Here is a 17,685-nt window from a genome sequence, read left to right as displayed (position 1 = left end):
GAGAAAAATTGTCATTGGCCCATTTCTTTTGGAGTTCTGAAACCGTGCACATAACGAGTCAATTAGGTACGATGAAAACAGTGGTTTTCAAACCTTTTTCTTTCCACCCTCATACCACCTTAAGCAATCCCTTACTATAGGGACAGCAACCACCTTTGAAGAAGACCGCAGAGCCCACCTCACTGACAAAAGACAGGAGGAAAAACCCAACACCCAACCCCAACCAACAAATTTTCCCCTGCAACCGTGTCTGCCTGTCCCGCATCGGACTTGTCAGCCGCAAACGAGCCTGCAGCTGACGTGGACATTTACCCCTCCATAAATCTTCGTCCGCGAAGCCGCCAAAGAAGAAAGAAGAAAAAGAAGAATGTGAGTGGAAAGAAAAAGTGTGAGGACCACTGGCCTGTACTGTGCTGTAGTGTTCTATGTTCTAAACAAAAATGCAAAACAACTGGAAAAAAAATGATAAATTTCAAAGAAATACAAAATGACTATAAGGAGACAATGAGTTTAATCTTTCATTTAAATTGTTTCCCAACTTTACTCTAGCAATGGTTAAGTCATATAAGTACAAATTTACACAAAGGACATTGAAACTTACTTAATCTTTGAACCAATTATCTTTTGACTGATTATGTTATTAAATTTTTAATCATCCTTCTTGGAAGTGTTCAGAAATATTTATTTCTAAAAACCAAGGTTAGTTTTCTCCCTTCTCCCAATAGAATTAACCACATTGCTGGTAAACAAGAAATATGCAGCTGCTTCCCTCTTTAGAATTATACCTGCTGAAATTAATCTGTCAATTTAAGAAATTACTAATGCAGGGCAAGAAGAAATAAAAGCAGGCAAGAAACAAGTTTGGCCATGTTGAATTACTTAAACTATCATGAAAAGGGACTGGGAAATAAAAGCAATAATCCAAGGACATGGCAATCATGGGCACTACTGAAGCTGCTACTGAAGGAAGGGAACCCGTACACCCTTTTAGCGGGCTCATTGATCATAAAAGAATCTGTGGTCACACATTCCAAGGTTTCTATCATTGCACTCTGCGGGAGGACAGCATGGTTAGTTTAGTGGTTAACGCAAATGCTGTTACAGCGCCAGTGACTGGGGTTTGAATCAGGCACGGTCTGTGTGGGTTTCCTCCAGGTGCTCTGGTTTCCTCCCACCATTCAAAAACGTACTTGAAGTGCCTATAGTAGGTCAATTGGGTGTCATTCGGTGGCACGTGCTCGTGGGCTTGTTACCATGCAGTATGCCTACATTTAAATTTATTGGCAGGTCAGCATTTCTGGTTACAGCGCTTTCGATTGCCATAGAGAATTTTTTTTTAATGGTTTATGACACACAAGGAGACCATTCAGCCCACATATCTGCTTTCAGCCCATATAGTTGAGCTGGTTGGGAAAATGGCATCCAATGTCATCCCATTTTCCTCCATGAACTCCAGAGCACTGTAGATCACTGTTCTTTCAGTGCACATTAAGATCCAATTTAAATGTAATGTGGGGTTCTGCTCCCAACAACATTTTACCGAGTTTCAGATCCCAATCATTCCCCACTCGCCATTATTTAAAACAACAGTTTTTCTCCATGAAGACTAGAAAGGGCAATTTGATAAGCTCTCCCCACATATTTCTTATAATCAGAATCAAAATTTATTGTCAAGAAATTCGGTGTTTGCGACAGCATCATAATGCAAACATTCATATTATGACCATCTTACAACAATATTAAAAGTAACACTAACAGTGCATGAAAAGTAAGGGAGTGTCTTTGGTTCATTGATCATTCAGGAATCTGATGGCAGTGGGGAAGAAGCTGTCCTTGTGCCATTGAGTGCTCGTCTTTAGGCTCCTGTACCTTTTTCCCGATGGAGGCAGTGTGAAGAGGGCGTGGCCTGGGTGATTGGGGTCTTTGTGGATAGAGGCTGTTTTTTTAAGACACCACCTCATGTAAATATCCTCGATGGAGTGAAGTCTGGTGCCTGTGATGTCGCAGGCCGAGTTAACAATCCTCTGGAGTTTATTCTTCTCCTGCAAGTTGGCGCCTCCATACCAGACAGTGATGCAACCAGCCAGAACATTCTTGACGATATACCTGTAGAAGTTCACGAAGTATAGCCACTGGCAAGCCTTTTTCATTATTGCATCATCATGGAGGCTCCAGGTCAGATCCTCGGAGTTGTTGACACTCAGGAATTTGAAGTTCTTCACCCTCTCTACTACTAAGGCCTCGATGAGGACTGGGTCGTGTTCCCCCAACTTCCTCCTGAAGTCCACAATCATCTCCTTGGTTTTGCTAACGTTGAGTGCAATGTTGTTGTTCTGAACCATTCAACGAGCTGATCTGTCTCCCTCCTGTATGATTCCTCATTGCCGTTTGTGATTCTGTCAACAAATGTGGCGTCATCGGCAAACTTGTAGGTAACAATGGAATTGTGCCTAGCCACAGTCATGGGTGCATAACTAGTAGAGTAGTGGGCTGAGCACTCATTCTTGGGGTGCGCCTGTGTTGATGATCAGTGAAGAGGAGATGTTGTTTCTAATTCATATTGACTGTGGTCTTCCGATGATAAAGTCAAGGATCCAGTTACAGAGTGGGGCACAGAGCCCCAGAAGCACCAGAGATTGTAGCTTCTTGACCAGCACTGAGGGAATAATGGTGATGAAGGCCGAGCTGTACTTGATGAAGAGCAGCCGTATGTACAAGTTGCTGTTTTCAAGGTGTTCCAGAGCTGAGTGGAAAGCCAGAGATATTGCATCTGCTGTGGAGCAATTGTGACAACAGGCGAATTGTAGCGGACCCAGATCTTTGCTTAGGTATGTGCTAATTCTGGCCATGACCAACCTCTCAAGTAGTTAGTGCTACTGGGCGATAGTTGAGGCAGCTCACTCTACTCTTCTTGGGCACCGGGATGATTGATGCCCTTTTGAATCAGGTGGGGACCTCTGACTGAAGCAGTGAGAGATTGAAAATGTCTGTGAACTCTTCAGCTAGTTGGTTAGTGCAGATTTTCAGTAGCCTGCCAGCTATGTCGTTGGGGCCTGATGTCTCGTGAGGGTATACTCTCTTAAATGATGTTCTGATGTTGAGAGACAGATATCACAGGGTCCTCAGCCTTTGCAGGGATTCTAGTTGGCACTGTTTGTTTTTTCTTCTCAAAATGGACATAGGTATTCAGCTTATCAGGTAATGAGTGCACTTGCACTCGTTTTGTAACGGCCTGCACTCCCTGCCATAGCTACCGTGTTTCTGTCGCTATCTCTAGCTTCCTCCAGAATTCACATTTTGCCTCAGAGTTGACCTTCTGCAGGTTGTACCTGGTCTTTTTGTAGAGATCTTGATCCTTAGCCTTAAATTTTCTCGCTCTCAGCAGGTCGTGAATCCTCAGATTCATCCAGGGCTTCTGTATGGAGAACACTCGGTTGGTGCGCGTGGGCACTCACTCAACCACGCAGGTCTTGATGAAGTCCTGTTGCATATTCATCGATGACTATGAATGAGTTCTTGAACATATTCTAGTCCATCGATTCAAGAAGCTCCTCTCCCTCACGCAACCATATTTTCACCATTCTGTCCATGATTACATTGACAAAGTATGTCCTAAGATGTTGTATTTAATGAACAAAAAGCCTCTTGCAACCAACTTTCATTTATAACATGAGGTTAAAGTTTCCTCATAGCTAGATGAAAAAAAAGGCATCACGGCCTACAGCACTGAAATATGACCAGGCAATTTACTTAGTTTAAAATTTGAAGATTATAATGTTAAAAGCCAAACACAAACATTTTAATGTGTATTTGTTTGCAAAAGCTTCAAGGTTAAAAGCAATGAACTTTAATCAATGTTCTATCCCAATATTCAACAAAGGTGCAAAAGTACAGCTTTTCAAAGTTCACACTGAACCCTGAGATTATTTTTCCTGTGTGCAGGGCAGAATTTCTAATTACCAGTAACTGTAAACTGTACTCAAGAAGAAATGTATCCCAAAGATAGAAATTAATCCAAAAGGAAAATGTAAACAAACTGACTGTGCAAATACCGAAAAATAAATATTCAGTAATCAATTATGAGCAAAGTAAGAGCCCTTAAATGAGTTTCTGCATGTTTCTTCTGTTCAGGAGTCTGATGGATGAGAGGCAGCAGCTATTCCTGAATCTGGAGATACGAATCTTGTGGAACCTCTAGCTCTTTCCTGGACACAGCAGTGAAAACAGAGGATGTGGAGCAGGTTGTGGATCCTTGATGATTGGTGCTGCTCACCGATGGCAGTGATCCATGTAATTGTTCTCGATGGTGGGGAGAGTTTTGCCTGTGGTGCACTGGGCTGTGTCCACTACCTTCTGCAGGGCTTTCTGTTCAGAGATACTGGTGCCCCCACCACCAGGACACGATCCAGCCACTCAGCACTCTTCCCACTACACACCTTCAAAAAGTTTGCCACAGTTTCTGAAGACATACCAAACCTCTGCAAACTCCTGAGGAAATTGAGGCACTGATGTGCTTTTTTCATGATGCCATTAGTATGACTGGTCCAGAGTTGGTGACTCCCTGGAATTTAAAGGTGCTCACCCTCTCCACCTCTGATTCCCAATGATCACTAGATCATATATCTCTGGTTTGCCTTTCCTAAAGTCTATAATCAGCTCCTTAGTCATGGTGACACTGAGTGTGAGGTTGTTGTTAGTATTCCATTCAGCCAAGTTTTCAGCTTGACTCCTCAACCCTTTTCAGATCAGATTCAGATTTATTGTCAGAGTACATACATGACATCACATACAACCCTGAGATTCCTCTTCCTGTGAGTGAGGCAGAATTACCACTAATTGGTAGTGCAAATACATTGTACACACCGTATACATGTAAACAAACTGACTGTGCAATACAGAGAGATTTTTTTTTTAATCATTAAAGTGCACATGTAAATGTCCTTAAGTGAGTCTCTGATTGAGTTTGTGGTTGAGGAGTCTGATGGTGGAGGGGTAGCAGCTGTTCCTGAACCTGGTGGTGCGAGTCTTTTGTACCTATACCTCTTTCCTGATGGCAGCAGTGAGTGCAGAACATGTGCTGGGTGGTGTGGATCCTTGATCATTGCTGCTGCTCTCTGATAGCAGCATTCCCTGTAGATGTTCTCAATCGTGGGGAGACTTTTCATGTGATGTCCTGGGCTGTGTCCGCTACTTTTTGGAGGGCTTTACGCTCAAGGGTATTGGTGTCCCCGTACCAGACCGTGATGCAAGTAGTCAGCACATTTTCCACCACACATCTGAAGAAATTTGCCAGTGTTTCCAATGTCATACCAAACTTCATAAACTGCTGAGGAAGTAGAGGCCCTGACAGGCTTTCTTCACGACGCCATAGGTGTATTGAGTCGAGGAAAGCTCCTCTGAGATAGTGACATCCAATAACTTACAATTGCTCTATTGCGAGCTCCCATTTTAGGAATAGTATAGACCAGAGGAACTGAATGGTCATAGTTAACATTTAACATCTCACACAAGCACCATCACAACATGAGTCATAATCCAGCGACAATTCAATGCAATGCAAGAACTGTTCCAGAATTCGATAAATTTGCAAAGACTATGATTTTGCAAGGGAGAATCATTCTGACGGCTGGAGAGAAAACAGCTTTTTGAAGCAGCTCTTGTGGCCGGCCATTCTGTGGTATTCAGAGCATGTTCTGTGAATGACTGGACCTTTTCAGTGGATTGACCTGTGCCAGGAGGGTCTTTTGGGAAGCAAAGTGCTTCTTTTTGAGTGTGTCTAACAGTGAGGGTTTCTTGGAGAGACCGGTGCCAGGGTCTTGGAAGCTTCGTGGAAGTCGCCCAGTTCAAGTCTGGCCTACATAAGGACCAGGAGTGTTATGACCACAGCACGTGTGAATTGTCATTTCTTCAAAGGCAATGCAAGAAGAATGTGTCAGTCTTCCCATCAGTATAACATTAATTCTGGATGTCAAATTTCAAAGGCTTTAACACTAAATTTGAAAGACTGAACTTTGGCCTGGACTGTAATGGTATGGGTATTAACACACACATACACCTGCACACAGTTCGGGTTAGATTTAGTGTTAAGGAAAGTTTAAGAATTATGACTATAGTTTAAGAAATAAAATTAATGTTTTAAAATTAAGCACTGTCGGGTTTATTGTATATTGTTCATTACACGCAGTTTGTAATAGCTCACCCTCTCCACCTCTGATCTCCCAATGATCACTGGATTGTATACTTCTGGCTTTCCCTTCCTGAAGTCAACAATCAGCTCCTTAGTTTTGGTGACATTGAGTGCAAGGTTGTTGTTGGTGTACGATTTAGCCAAGTTTTCAATCTTCATCCTGTATGCTGGCTCATCCCCTTTCTTTATACAAACCACTACTGTGATATTGTCAGCGAACTTTTAGATGGTGCACTGAGCACATAGTCGTAGGTGTAGAGTGAGAAGAGCAGGGGCTAAGAACATAGCCCTGTCATACTCCGGTACTGATGGAGATTGTGGAGGAGACATTCTTACCAATCCTCACTGGTTGTGGTCTGGAGATGAGGAAATGCATGATCCAATGACACAGTGAGGTGTTGACTCCCAGGACGTGGAGTTTGCTGATCAGTTTTATGGGGATGATGGTGTTAAATGCCAAAGTGCAGTCAATAAAGAGCATCCTGATCTCTGCATCTTTTTATAGATCTTAAAAACAATCTGCTGGGGTTATTCTATATGGCCTCCATAGCATTAAAAGAAAGGTAATAAGTGATGCATTTTGTAAAGTGCAGCTTTAAGTATTGGAAATTAAAACTCAGCAAGCATTTAATTCAGAAGTATGGGAATTGGCGCATGCAAGTTTATTTGTATATATTCAATACAGATTTTAAACAAGTATTCACACTTGATTTTTTTTAAACAATGTACGCAAAATAGAACAATTGCATATCAATCTGTATAATCTATGGATTGGTTTTATTATTTTAAGCTGGCTCTGTCAATAGAATAGATATTAACATTTCATACTCGTCATGAATCCAGCAACACCCAGTATGATTCAAGCCTTCTGAAAATGCTAATTAATGACTGTAAATCAATGACATTTATTGCAAGCATGCAGGAAATCATTTTTTTTCTACACTCAACTTCCTATTCCACGTACCCAAAACTCAGCCTACCACCTGCTGTGCGACATGGATTACTGCACTGCAATCTCATGTTTATGCTCATAACAGGACAGCAATGCAATTGGATATCTGTGAAAAATGTAAACAAATTGTCATCAATCCAACAACACTGCACTCCACTCCCACACACCCCTCCCACTTCAGTTTGACACTCATGCAGAAACCACAAGGACAAACTTCAATGCATCAAAGATCCTCAGAAAATACAGCATTAGCATGTGCTCAGTCACTGCAATGTCAAAACAATGCGAGAGATTGAAAGAAAATACTCAACAAGGCAAGCAGCATCTATGCAGACAAAAAGATGCAAGTTGACATCTCAGTTCAAGCCCCCGCATCTGGAATAAGAAGGAAGAGGAAAGTTTGCCAGTGTACAGCTGTATGGGAATGGTGGTGGGGGGGGGGGGTGCGGGGAATAGAGGCTGGTAGGTGAAAGGTGGAACCAAATGAAGAAGAGATGATGATGGACAGGGTAGAACCAGATGAGGGAGGAGATAGGAACGGTAAATGGAGGGAGAAGTATGTAGACAGTGAAATGGGTGTGGAACAAAAACACTGAATATTTCAGTTTCAAGTCATCCATTCTATGTCCAATTTCAGATAACCTGTATCCCTGCCGTTCTCTTGCCACATGAACACTGAACTTTCTGTGTGCCGTTGCAAAGTTAGTTGTGCCATTTCACCATGCATGGGGTTTCATCTGAGATGAAAAGGATAAACTATTATCACAGGAGTCACCTTCCCAGTAGACCCACAGCCTTGTCTTCTGGGGAACTTTACAAGTGTTGGTAGATTGCCAACTAATTTCCAAATTAAATTCACAGAAATTTCCTTATTTGATGCCAGGAAATGTAGAGCAATAACATGGGAAACTGATTCCCATCTCCTCATTGATAGGTGGTCTTCAGAAATGGACAGCTGCTTGAAAGGTCACACAGTCTTAGGAGGGGATATAACACCTTTCTAAAGATCTGGCAGCCCAATTTGGAATATATAGGTACCTCACTGGCGCCAACATAGGGTTACGATCACTACCGACTTGCCACCAGACCTCTGTAAAGATTTTAACATTGTGATACAATTTTGGTTAATATGGTTCATAGTGTGAAAAATAAAAAATTTTTTAAAAACATTGTGATACTATCATGTCTGTGTTTTACTGCACACACCGACGTTGGGATTTTTGTGTTTCTTTATCTTTTTTTTTTACCCCCACTTATTGGACTTATTCAAAGGGGAGGGGAGGGATGGGTTTTCTTGATGTTTTGTATGGTTGTTGATTGTTAAATATATTTTCAATTATAATTTTTTTTTTAAAAAAGGATAAACTATTTACCTTACTGAGGGAGACATGCAGGGCAAGAAACCAAAGCTAAGAATAAAGCATGAAAGTCTCCAGACACCATTATTGAAGTAAAAACACAAAGCTGAAGAAATTCAGCAGGCCAAACAGTGCACTTTATGTAACAAAGATAAAGATGCATAACCAACATTTTGGACTTGAGCCCTTCATCATGGTACAGGTGCCTAACCTTTTATCTGGAATTCCGAAAACAGCAACCTCCAAAAACCGGTAGATGACATCTGCTCATCAAAGACAGAGTTTGGCACCCAACGTGACTCTCACTCAACCCCTGTGCATCTCGTTGCATTCCGCATAGATCATTTGTGGCTATTTCGTGGTATCATCACCATGGTGTGCACTGTAGCTAATTAGTGCAATTATCACTTTATAAGAGTAACTCCCTGTGAGGCGCCATCAGAGCCCTCCCCTTTCCAAATCCAATTCGTATTGATCGCATTGGCAGTGGCCAGGAAGCGCCTAGTGATTACCTGGATGTCCGACTCATGCCTCAGCATTACTCGCTGGAACACAGAAATGCAAAGCTGTGTTCCCCTGGAAAAAATTATTTACAACTTAAGGAAAAAGTACAACACTTTTTTTTGAAAATTTGGCAACCATATTTAAATTATAGAAGCACGATTATAGAATTAAGTTTAAACACTTGGGGGAAATTAGTTTCAGGACGGTTGGGAAAGATAAGGCAATTGGACAGTTCAACCCAAGTACTGACAAAGGTGTTATGGACAGAAGAGGCTTCTTCTGAACAACATCTTTCTGTGATAGCGGCACGCTTTCATTCACACATCTTGCGAGTAGCACATTCTAAGTGATACAAATTGGTAACACAAAGTACGATGAAGGCTTTTCCAAATAATTAATGATAGTTTGAAGAATAGATGCATGAATGTTCAAGCACCCATTTTAACAGTAACAAAATAAAAAGTACTTTTTATTACAACACACAGATATATTTAAATCACTTCATGGCCACAGCCACATGGTTATGGTACTAGATCTAAACCTGCAGAGTCTTTAGTCAGAACTTATCTTCTAAAGTTGTATTAATTCCAATAAAACTGGTTATTTCTAAGCATGTCTAAGAAAAGTGACCATGTCCATCATAGAAAATGAAATTCCTGTTTGTGATTTACTCTTAAAACTCACAAAGGGTCAACAACTTCAAAAACACATAATATCAAATAAAACTATTGTCATTCACCTAAATATCAGACCACACCAGATGAATAAAACTTGAAAATGCCAACATAATTTTGAAGACTGGTGCTTAAGGTACAAAAAATATTTCACTGCCTGTGTGGACAAACTCCTACCTTCCAGCTAAATGTCTAGATTCTTCAAGTACCATCCTTGGGTATGACCTTCCCCCATCAGCAAGTTTAAAAATGGCAGAAGAAGGGGCATTTGTTGTTCCATCTCTACTCGAATGACTTTGAGAAGGAAAGGATGGGGGATTCTCATCCTTAAATACTGTATTATTTGTGGTGAAGATACCCCAATAATGTCATTAGATAGAAAATCCTAGCATTTTCAATGCAATAATGAAGGTATACTGATGGACCCAGATTAGATTGATGTACATTTTGGAGAGTGCAATGTTCCCATGAGGCCACTGTCCTTCTTCTGGATGGTAGGGCAATAGGCTGTTGATGCATCTTTTTCAATGCATTTCTGCAGTAATGTAATATTGTGGAGGGAATAAATATTGAAGGTGATAATGCTCATTCGCTGTTTCATCTCGAAACAATCACGTGTACTTGCTTCAATGCACCATATTACTTTTTATTTTGAAAGATATACAGCATGGTAATGGGTCCTTTCACCTCTCAAGCCTACGCTGCCCCATTACAAACCCCACAATGGAGGGAACCAGGATGCCCAGAGGAAACCCCACAGACATGGGGAGATCATACAAACTCCTTACAACCAGCGCCAGATCCGAACCCAGGTCACTGGCGCTATAACGGCAATTGACTCCGCGATACTGAGGAATTGTAACACAGTTCGAGAGACCACTTTGCAGCACACTCTTTGGTAATGAAGTACAACTCCAAGCTTCCACTTGCCTGGCACTTTAATTCTCCGTTCCATTTGCACTCTGCCCACTTCACTTTAAACTCTTTTCCAGAGGGGGTCAAAGAACCACACCTCATCTTGTAACGAGATGCACTGCAGCCTGCTCGGCCCAAGGCAGAATTCAACATTGTCAGATATCTCTGGGAGCTTTTTCTCCTCTCTTCTACTGGTAATTTTGATGTCATTCAGCTTCACTCGATACCTACCCTATATCCTCTTTGTGTAAATGACCAGCTTTTGACCCCCACCATCCCAGTTGAGCCTGGTCCAACACTATTTCTGTGTCTCAATCTCCCCTGCCTTCCAGCCCAGCACCGAACACTGATCAACCCAAAACATCTCTCCCTCTCTTCATCATCTGCCAAGTATTTTCTATTTTCATCACATTTTCCCCTTGCTTTCTTTGCCCTTTCCTGCTTCTCACCAATTTGAAACTTATTCTTCCTTCACTTTTCATCATTTTTAAAATATTATGTTTGTTTCTCTAGTCTCGACTTTGGCTAGTCTGACAGACAAATTAGAGGTCAAGTTACATGTTTATCCCCCTGTATTGATTTACTGAGGAGCCACTGCAAACTCACACTGAAAGCAAAATCAGTGTTTGGTCAGTAATAAAACACCCTAACCCATTGAGAAGAACAGCTGAAACGGCTCCCATCACACATCCAAATGCTATTCAGCACAGCAGTACCAATTCATCAGCTGAGGTTGGGTAATACTACTTCTGGTTATTCCTCAAGGAAGGGCACAGGCCCGAAATATCGGCAACGTCTCCTATGGACTCTGAAAACAATGGCTTAGTTCCTCCAACATTTTGGTGTGTTTTTAATACTACTGATCAGGAGATATCCTTGGTCAGGTTTGCCTTGAAGATATGAGGCATCAAGGGATCCAGAGCCCCTTCTCCTAATGCATAATATCTCTATGCCACTGTCCTGGTCTCCTTCAGGAGCAGGTCAAGGAAGGTGGAGGAGAACCCTGGGATGATAGTTAAAAGGTACGATTGTACTAATATGATTATGAGTTTTGGATCAGTCTTGCCAAATACAAGTGAGGAGGACTTGGCAAAGTGAGCTGGACCTAATGTACCTTTGCTAAATCAAATGTCTTAGTTAATGCTGGTCCATCAAAATGGATTTTACTAGTTCTTGTTTGTAGCACTGTGATTCAATCATGGTTTTCTGGGCTATTGCTAAGCAAAATAAAGAGGTAACCATCCATCTGGGTTCACGGATACCCTTCTCAACTTGGACATTTTGAAGCATTCTGAGTTCTTCGATACTTCTGAGTATTAGTTAAAATATATCCACAGTCCGGCGTCATTTCAACCATAACTCAATTATATTTTTTTTTTCCAATGCTGGGTTGAGAGACAACATTCCTGAGATTTTTTCACCCTCATTTGAATCCCAGAAAGGGCACCCTAACAACTGACAGGGCAACTGATCCTCAATAATACTGCACATTAAACTCTGTAGGATTATGGGTCTTAATCCAACAATGCATTCACTAATCTTAGACTATTACAAAAATATATTTTTGTACAATTTTCAATTTGTCAATAAGTGGATTAATGTAGAGCTATTTGTTTACATTAATGGCATTAAGCAAGTTTCTCAACACCATTTTATGTAAGACAATGTTGATTTTGTTTTTAAAAGTCTTCCCTCCTATTCATTAGCGTTTCATTGCAGATGAAAGAGTTCTGCGGGAGATGTTACTTCATTCAAAAGGCTAAAAGTTCAACATTCAAGCAGCATTCTGTCTTGATAAAATGGAGGCATATGGTTATATCACCCTACCTCTATTCATGATTTTTAAAAATTCAGAACAAGATAGATCTTGGTGTTACTTGATCCCTTCCAACCCTAAACTGGTTAAAGAAAGTTTAGCTACAACATCAAGCATGTTTGTAGAATGTATCTAGTTTCACAGAACAGTGCACGCAGGTCATATCCTGTTCAAATGAACCTGTTTGGCACTGCGCCAACTCATTGAGAAACAGACTGCAGATGTATCCACAAATTTTTAATTTTCAAAAGCTGATCACACAATGCCAAACATTTTTTGCCTTTTAAAAAAAAAACACATTGGCATCCAAATAATTTCTGCACCCCATTTAACTCCATGACATACACATTTAAAATGGGCATCCAAGCTGCTTTGAGAGGGATTACCCTTATGCAATACTGGCAAGTCTTCGGTCTATCTGAACACATAAATATCAGTACTGTAATGTTAATGATTCATTTGTGGTTGCTATTATTGCATCTATTTTCAATCCAACCAGAGGATTAGTAGCAGACAGATCAGTATTGGTACAACAGCCTAGCTCGTTTATCAACTTCAAATCAATTTTATTGCTTTACTGTTGCTTATCATAGCAGCATTTTTCAAATGTATGTATTTGCAACAAGATTGGTCATTACACACATCAAATATTTGTTTAGTGATTAAATTTCCTTTCCAGAGGAGATGAGGGAATTAATTGAAGGTCTTAAATTTTGATGCTATGGTGGTACATACACCACCAGCCTACTGCAGGGGGCAATCTCTGTACCTGCAGGAGCGTAAGGGGACAGGACAACACCTGGCCGGCTGTCAATCAGTCAGCCTGAATGGATCAAGCCCCACCCGGTCGGGTGTCAATCACCCTCCGGGATTATAAGCCTGCGCCGTCTGCAGCCACAGCCAGCCTGGCTCTGTGGAGGTTTTTGTGGATTAAAGCCTGCTGTTCAGTCTTTACCTTGTGTGTGTCTGATTCTGTCTAAGAGTGCACCACAGATGCATTCGGAATGAAACTCTTGCTTCTGTGGCCAACAATCAATATAATACATCCTCTCCTCAATTATACTCAACACAAAAGTAAATCCACATTAAGCATTGTGGACACTTATTGTAGAAGCGCAAGATGCCTGTATACCTCAACAAAATGAACGGTGCTTTTTTTTTTCCCCTCAACCATGATTATCAGAGATCAACAGAAACCTTTCTTAAGTAAAATGCAATACTGGATCTCCTTTTAGGGAACAAGACCAGACAGGTGACATAAGTATGTGTAGGGGAACATTTTGAGCCCAGTGATCATAACGCCATTAGTTTCAAGTTAATTATGGAGAAGCATAGATCTGGGCTTCGGGTTGAGATTCTACACTAGAAAAAGGCCAATTTTGAGGAAGTGAGAAAGGATCGAGAATGTGTGGATTGGGATGCCGGTGTTGTTTTCTGGCAAAGATGTGCTAGGTGAGTGAAAGGCCTTCAAAGGTCAATTTTTGAGAGTACAGAGTTTGTATGTCCCGGTTAGGATTAAAGGCAAAGTTAACAGGCATAGGTAACCTAGGTTTTCAGGAACATTAGGGATCTGGCTTGGGAGAAGATAGAGGTGTATAACAGGTCTAGGTGACACGGAGCAAATGAGGAACCTGAGGAGTATAAAAATGCAAGAAAAACCTTAAGAAAGAAATCAGGAAGGATAAAAAAAGACATGAGGTTGCTTTGGCAGACAATGTGAAGGAAAATCCTAAGGGTTTCTGCAGGTATATTGAGAGCAAAAGGATAGCAAGGGACAAAATTGGTCCCCTTGCTGATTAGAGTGGTCAGTTATGTATGGAGCCAGAAGAGATGGGAGAGATCTTGTGCTTTTTTTTTGCATCAGTAGTCGAGGGAAGTAAGAAAAGCAAGCAGTGAGGTCTGGAACTTCAACAGATTAAAGAGGCAGAGGTGCTTGTTGTCTTAAAGCATACAAGGGTGGATAAATCCCGAGGGCCTAACAAGATATTTCCCCAAACCTTGAGGGAGGCTAGTGTAAAAATTGCAGGGGCTCTGGAGTATTGGTAGGTAGCTCATGTTGTTCAAAAAAGTCTCCAAAAGTAATCCTGGAAAGTATAGGCTGGTGAGCCCACCATCAGTAGTAGGTAAATTATTGGAAGATGTTCTAAGAGATCAGATATACAAGTATTTGGATAGCGAGAAAATGATTAGGGATAGTCAATGTGGTATTGGGGATGGTAGGTCGTGTTTAATATTATAAAGTTTTTTTGAGGAAGTAACCAGGAAAGTTGATGAAGGAATGGTAGTGGATGTTATCTACATGGACTTTAGTAAGGCCTCTCACGTGGGAGGTTAGTCAGGAAGGTTCAGATGCTTGGCATTCATGGTGCGGTAGTAAATTGGATTCAACATTGAATATACTGGAGAAGCCAGAGAGTGGAAATAGATGATTGGTTCTCAGACTGGAGGCCTGTGACTAGTGGAGTGCCTCAGGGATTAGTGTTGGGAGCACTGATGTCTGTCATCTATATCAATGACAATGTGGTAAATTGGGACAGCAAGTTTGCAGATGACGCAAAGATTGGAGGTGTTGTGGGCAATGAGGAAGGTTTTCACAGCTTTCAGAAGGATCTGGCCCAGCTGAAAAATGGCGAATGGAATTTAATGCAGACACGTGTGAGGTGCTGCATTTTGGAAGAATAAACCAAGAAAGCACATACATGGTAAATGGTAGGGCACTGAGGAATGTGGTAGGACAGAGGGATCTGGAAATAGATACACAATTCCCTGAAAGTGGCATCACAACTGCCCCTGCCAATCAAGCTTTCCATCTCCCAGGTGCTCCTGTCCCTAGTCCTCCCACCCTGTCCTCTTTGTACTGCATCTCTACATTCCAAGTCTTGCTGCTAAACCTATAGAGTTCCTCCAGCAAATTGTTCAATAATGTGACAAAAACTGATCACCTGCTCTCAAGTAGAGGTTGTTGGATAAGCATTTCCAGGAAGTCCATGATTATTCATTTCATGTTAATTACTTTGCATGGATGTGGCAAACAAGTTTTACTTTGAGTTTTTACTTTAATTAATGATACCTCCTGCTGATTTGAATACCATAATATATTTCACCCCAGTGAAAACAAGCAGGGAGCCAGTCTACAGGCAGTAGGTCATTGAAAAGGAAATAAAATCACATTCAAACAATGTAAAGGTTCCATTATTGTCATGTAATATTATATTTAGAATGTAATATACATGAAATTCTTTGCATAACTTTGTCTACCACAGTAGCTCACAGAAATGAGGCCTCAATGAGGAACGAACTCACAACTGCAGTTTACAAGGCCAGTGCCCTAACCACTGAGCTATCAGAGCCTCTTTTGAAGAACAATTTCTTTGATGTGGATGAATACAAAAGCAACAGCTCTCTTTATACTCTTTCACTCTTTATACACATTTCAAATGTTTGATCCTCGAAAATGTGGGTTAAAGGCATTATACTTTTAAAAGCAAAAATCAAGTATTTTTTCCTTTAGGTACAAATCAAAAGGATACATACCAACAACTCTGTCACCCATCTTCACTCCCATTTTTCGAAGTGCTGTGGCGTACAAAGCCACATCTCTCTTTAGCTCTCCAAATGTCACTTTCTCAATCTCCTCCTTACCCTCTGCTGTTAAAGCAAAATAACACACATTAAAAATACACAACAGAATTGTGACATATCACACCAAGTCGTCTAATTATCTCAAGTACATTTGACAATTCGAATTGGCATCTGTAAACCCAGCATAACAAAATGCAATTTTAATTATTTAATGAAACTACAAATTGCTACAAGATATCAAGTTAAAATTTTATCAAGTGAAATGAAAACGCAGATTATGATTGCATCAGAACTACTTGGATCACGTGCCTTGTTGATCAGGGATAAATCAAACTGGACAAGAAAGAGACACTAGGCAGAATTAGTTTTATGCATAATTAAACACTGAAATAAATCCTGAAGGACAAGTGGAAGTGTGGAGGCTTAATCAAGTATCTGGCAAAATCCAAGGAATTGAGAAAGGAAGTTAACATCCTAACAGAATCATTTCAATGCATTGGTGAAAATTGCATCTGAAAAGAATAACAAAGGCTCCAACACAGTGGCGGCACACTGATTAACATTAACGGATGCTTCCACAAGGCCGCTCAAGGTGTGGCGTCTACTTATTTTTGTCACTGCTACAGTAACTGAAAAGAAACTAATAACCAATACTCTCAAGGAGAGACTGTGACTTCGGAATTGAAAGCTTCTCCAGGTGAACTGCCTGATTTTTGAAAGGTACTGCTGAATAATTATGAGCTGAACCTTGTACCGACCGGGCAGCAGGAACTCCACCAGAGCTGTGGTTTGGATATCAAACAACTAATAAAACTTAACAGTACAACTTTCAAGATGTCTACAAATACAACTGATATGAAAGCATGTTTTATCACTGCATCAGAACTACTTGCAAGATTGTGACAAAACCATCTTGATCGGTGGGGGGGGAAATCAAACAAGGAAAGGAATAAATAATTAAATAAGGTAATGGATCCCAACGCACAAGTGGAAATGTGGCAGTTTGATCTTGCTAGCACTGTCAGCTAGCACTGACAGCTGTATCTGTAAATGAAGGGTAGTTGGGAGCAAGTGATGGAAAATTATTGATTTTCTGTCCCAGGGATTTATCGGTTTATCATTAAAGAGACACTTATCAAGAAGTTAACTAGGAAAACACTGTTAAACAAAGATTGACAAGACATATTGCAACCAGAGGCCAAATTCACTTGAACTATTTCTGATACTTCTCTCCCTTTTCTGAATCTTTCTGAATCTCTCAGTCTCCATCCCAGGTTGCAAATTATTCGTGGCATTTATCCGTTGACTCCTATTTGGAGCACACTTTCTCCCCACCCAGTTTCTCTAAAAGATGCCATCTCTTTCTCCTAAATTGTCTGTTTCTGCCTTATTTGCACTTAAGAAGGGGCCTTTGGTTCCAGGACACCTGCAATGTCGTCCTTTTCAGGAAATGTGGCATTCTTGCCTCTTGTGTTTCCTTTGTTTCTGCTCACCCCTTCCTCCTAATACAACAGAAGAAGAGTTCCTCCATCTTTCATCCATTTTCATCTCTGCATACAACAACTTTCGTTGTTTCTGCCAGCTGCAAATGGGATCCCACAACAAGCCACATCTTCCCCTCCCACCCCTTTCAGCCTTCCACAGAGACGACTCATTGATCGGCTCCTTCCTCCCTGACGCCTGTCATTTGCACCTAC

At 41.0% G+C, this 17,685-nt stretch overlaps 1 protein-coding gene across 1 annotated transcript in view; it reads right to left on the bottom strand.

Annotated features, from left to right (window-relative positions):
- Positions 1-17,685, bottom strand: part of aacs (acetoacetyl-CoA synthetase) — a 141,167-nt gene that overhangs the window by 106,303 nt on the left and 17,179 nt on the right. Inside the window, exon 4 of the mRNA XM_069933205.1 lies at positions 15,941-16,054. Within this exon, the coding sequence (XP_069789306.1) occupies positions 15,941-16,054 (114 nt within the window). The remainder of the gene's footprint in view (positions 1-15,940; positions 16,055-17,685) is intronic.

This window comes from Narcine bancroftii, chromosome 4, assembly GCF_036971445.1.
Source record: "Narcine bancroftii isolate sNarBan1 chromosome 4, sNarBan1.hap1, whole genome shotgun sequence".
NCBI classification, from domain to species: Eukaryota; Metazoa; Chordata; class Chondrichthyes; order Torpediniformes; family Narcinidae; genus Narcine; species Narcine bancroftii.
Note: the sequence above shows the minus strand (reverse complement) of the source record. Positions and strands in the feature narration are given on the sequence as shown.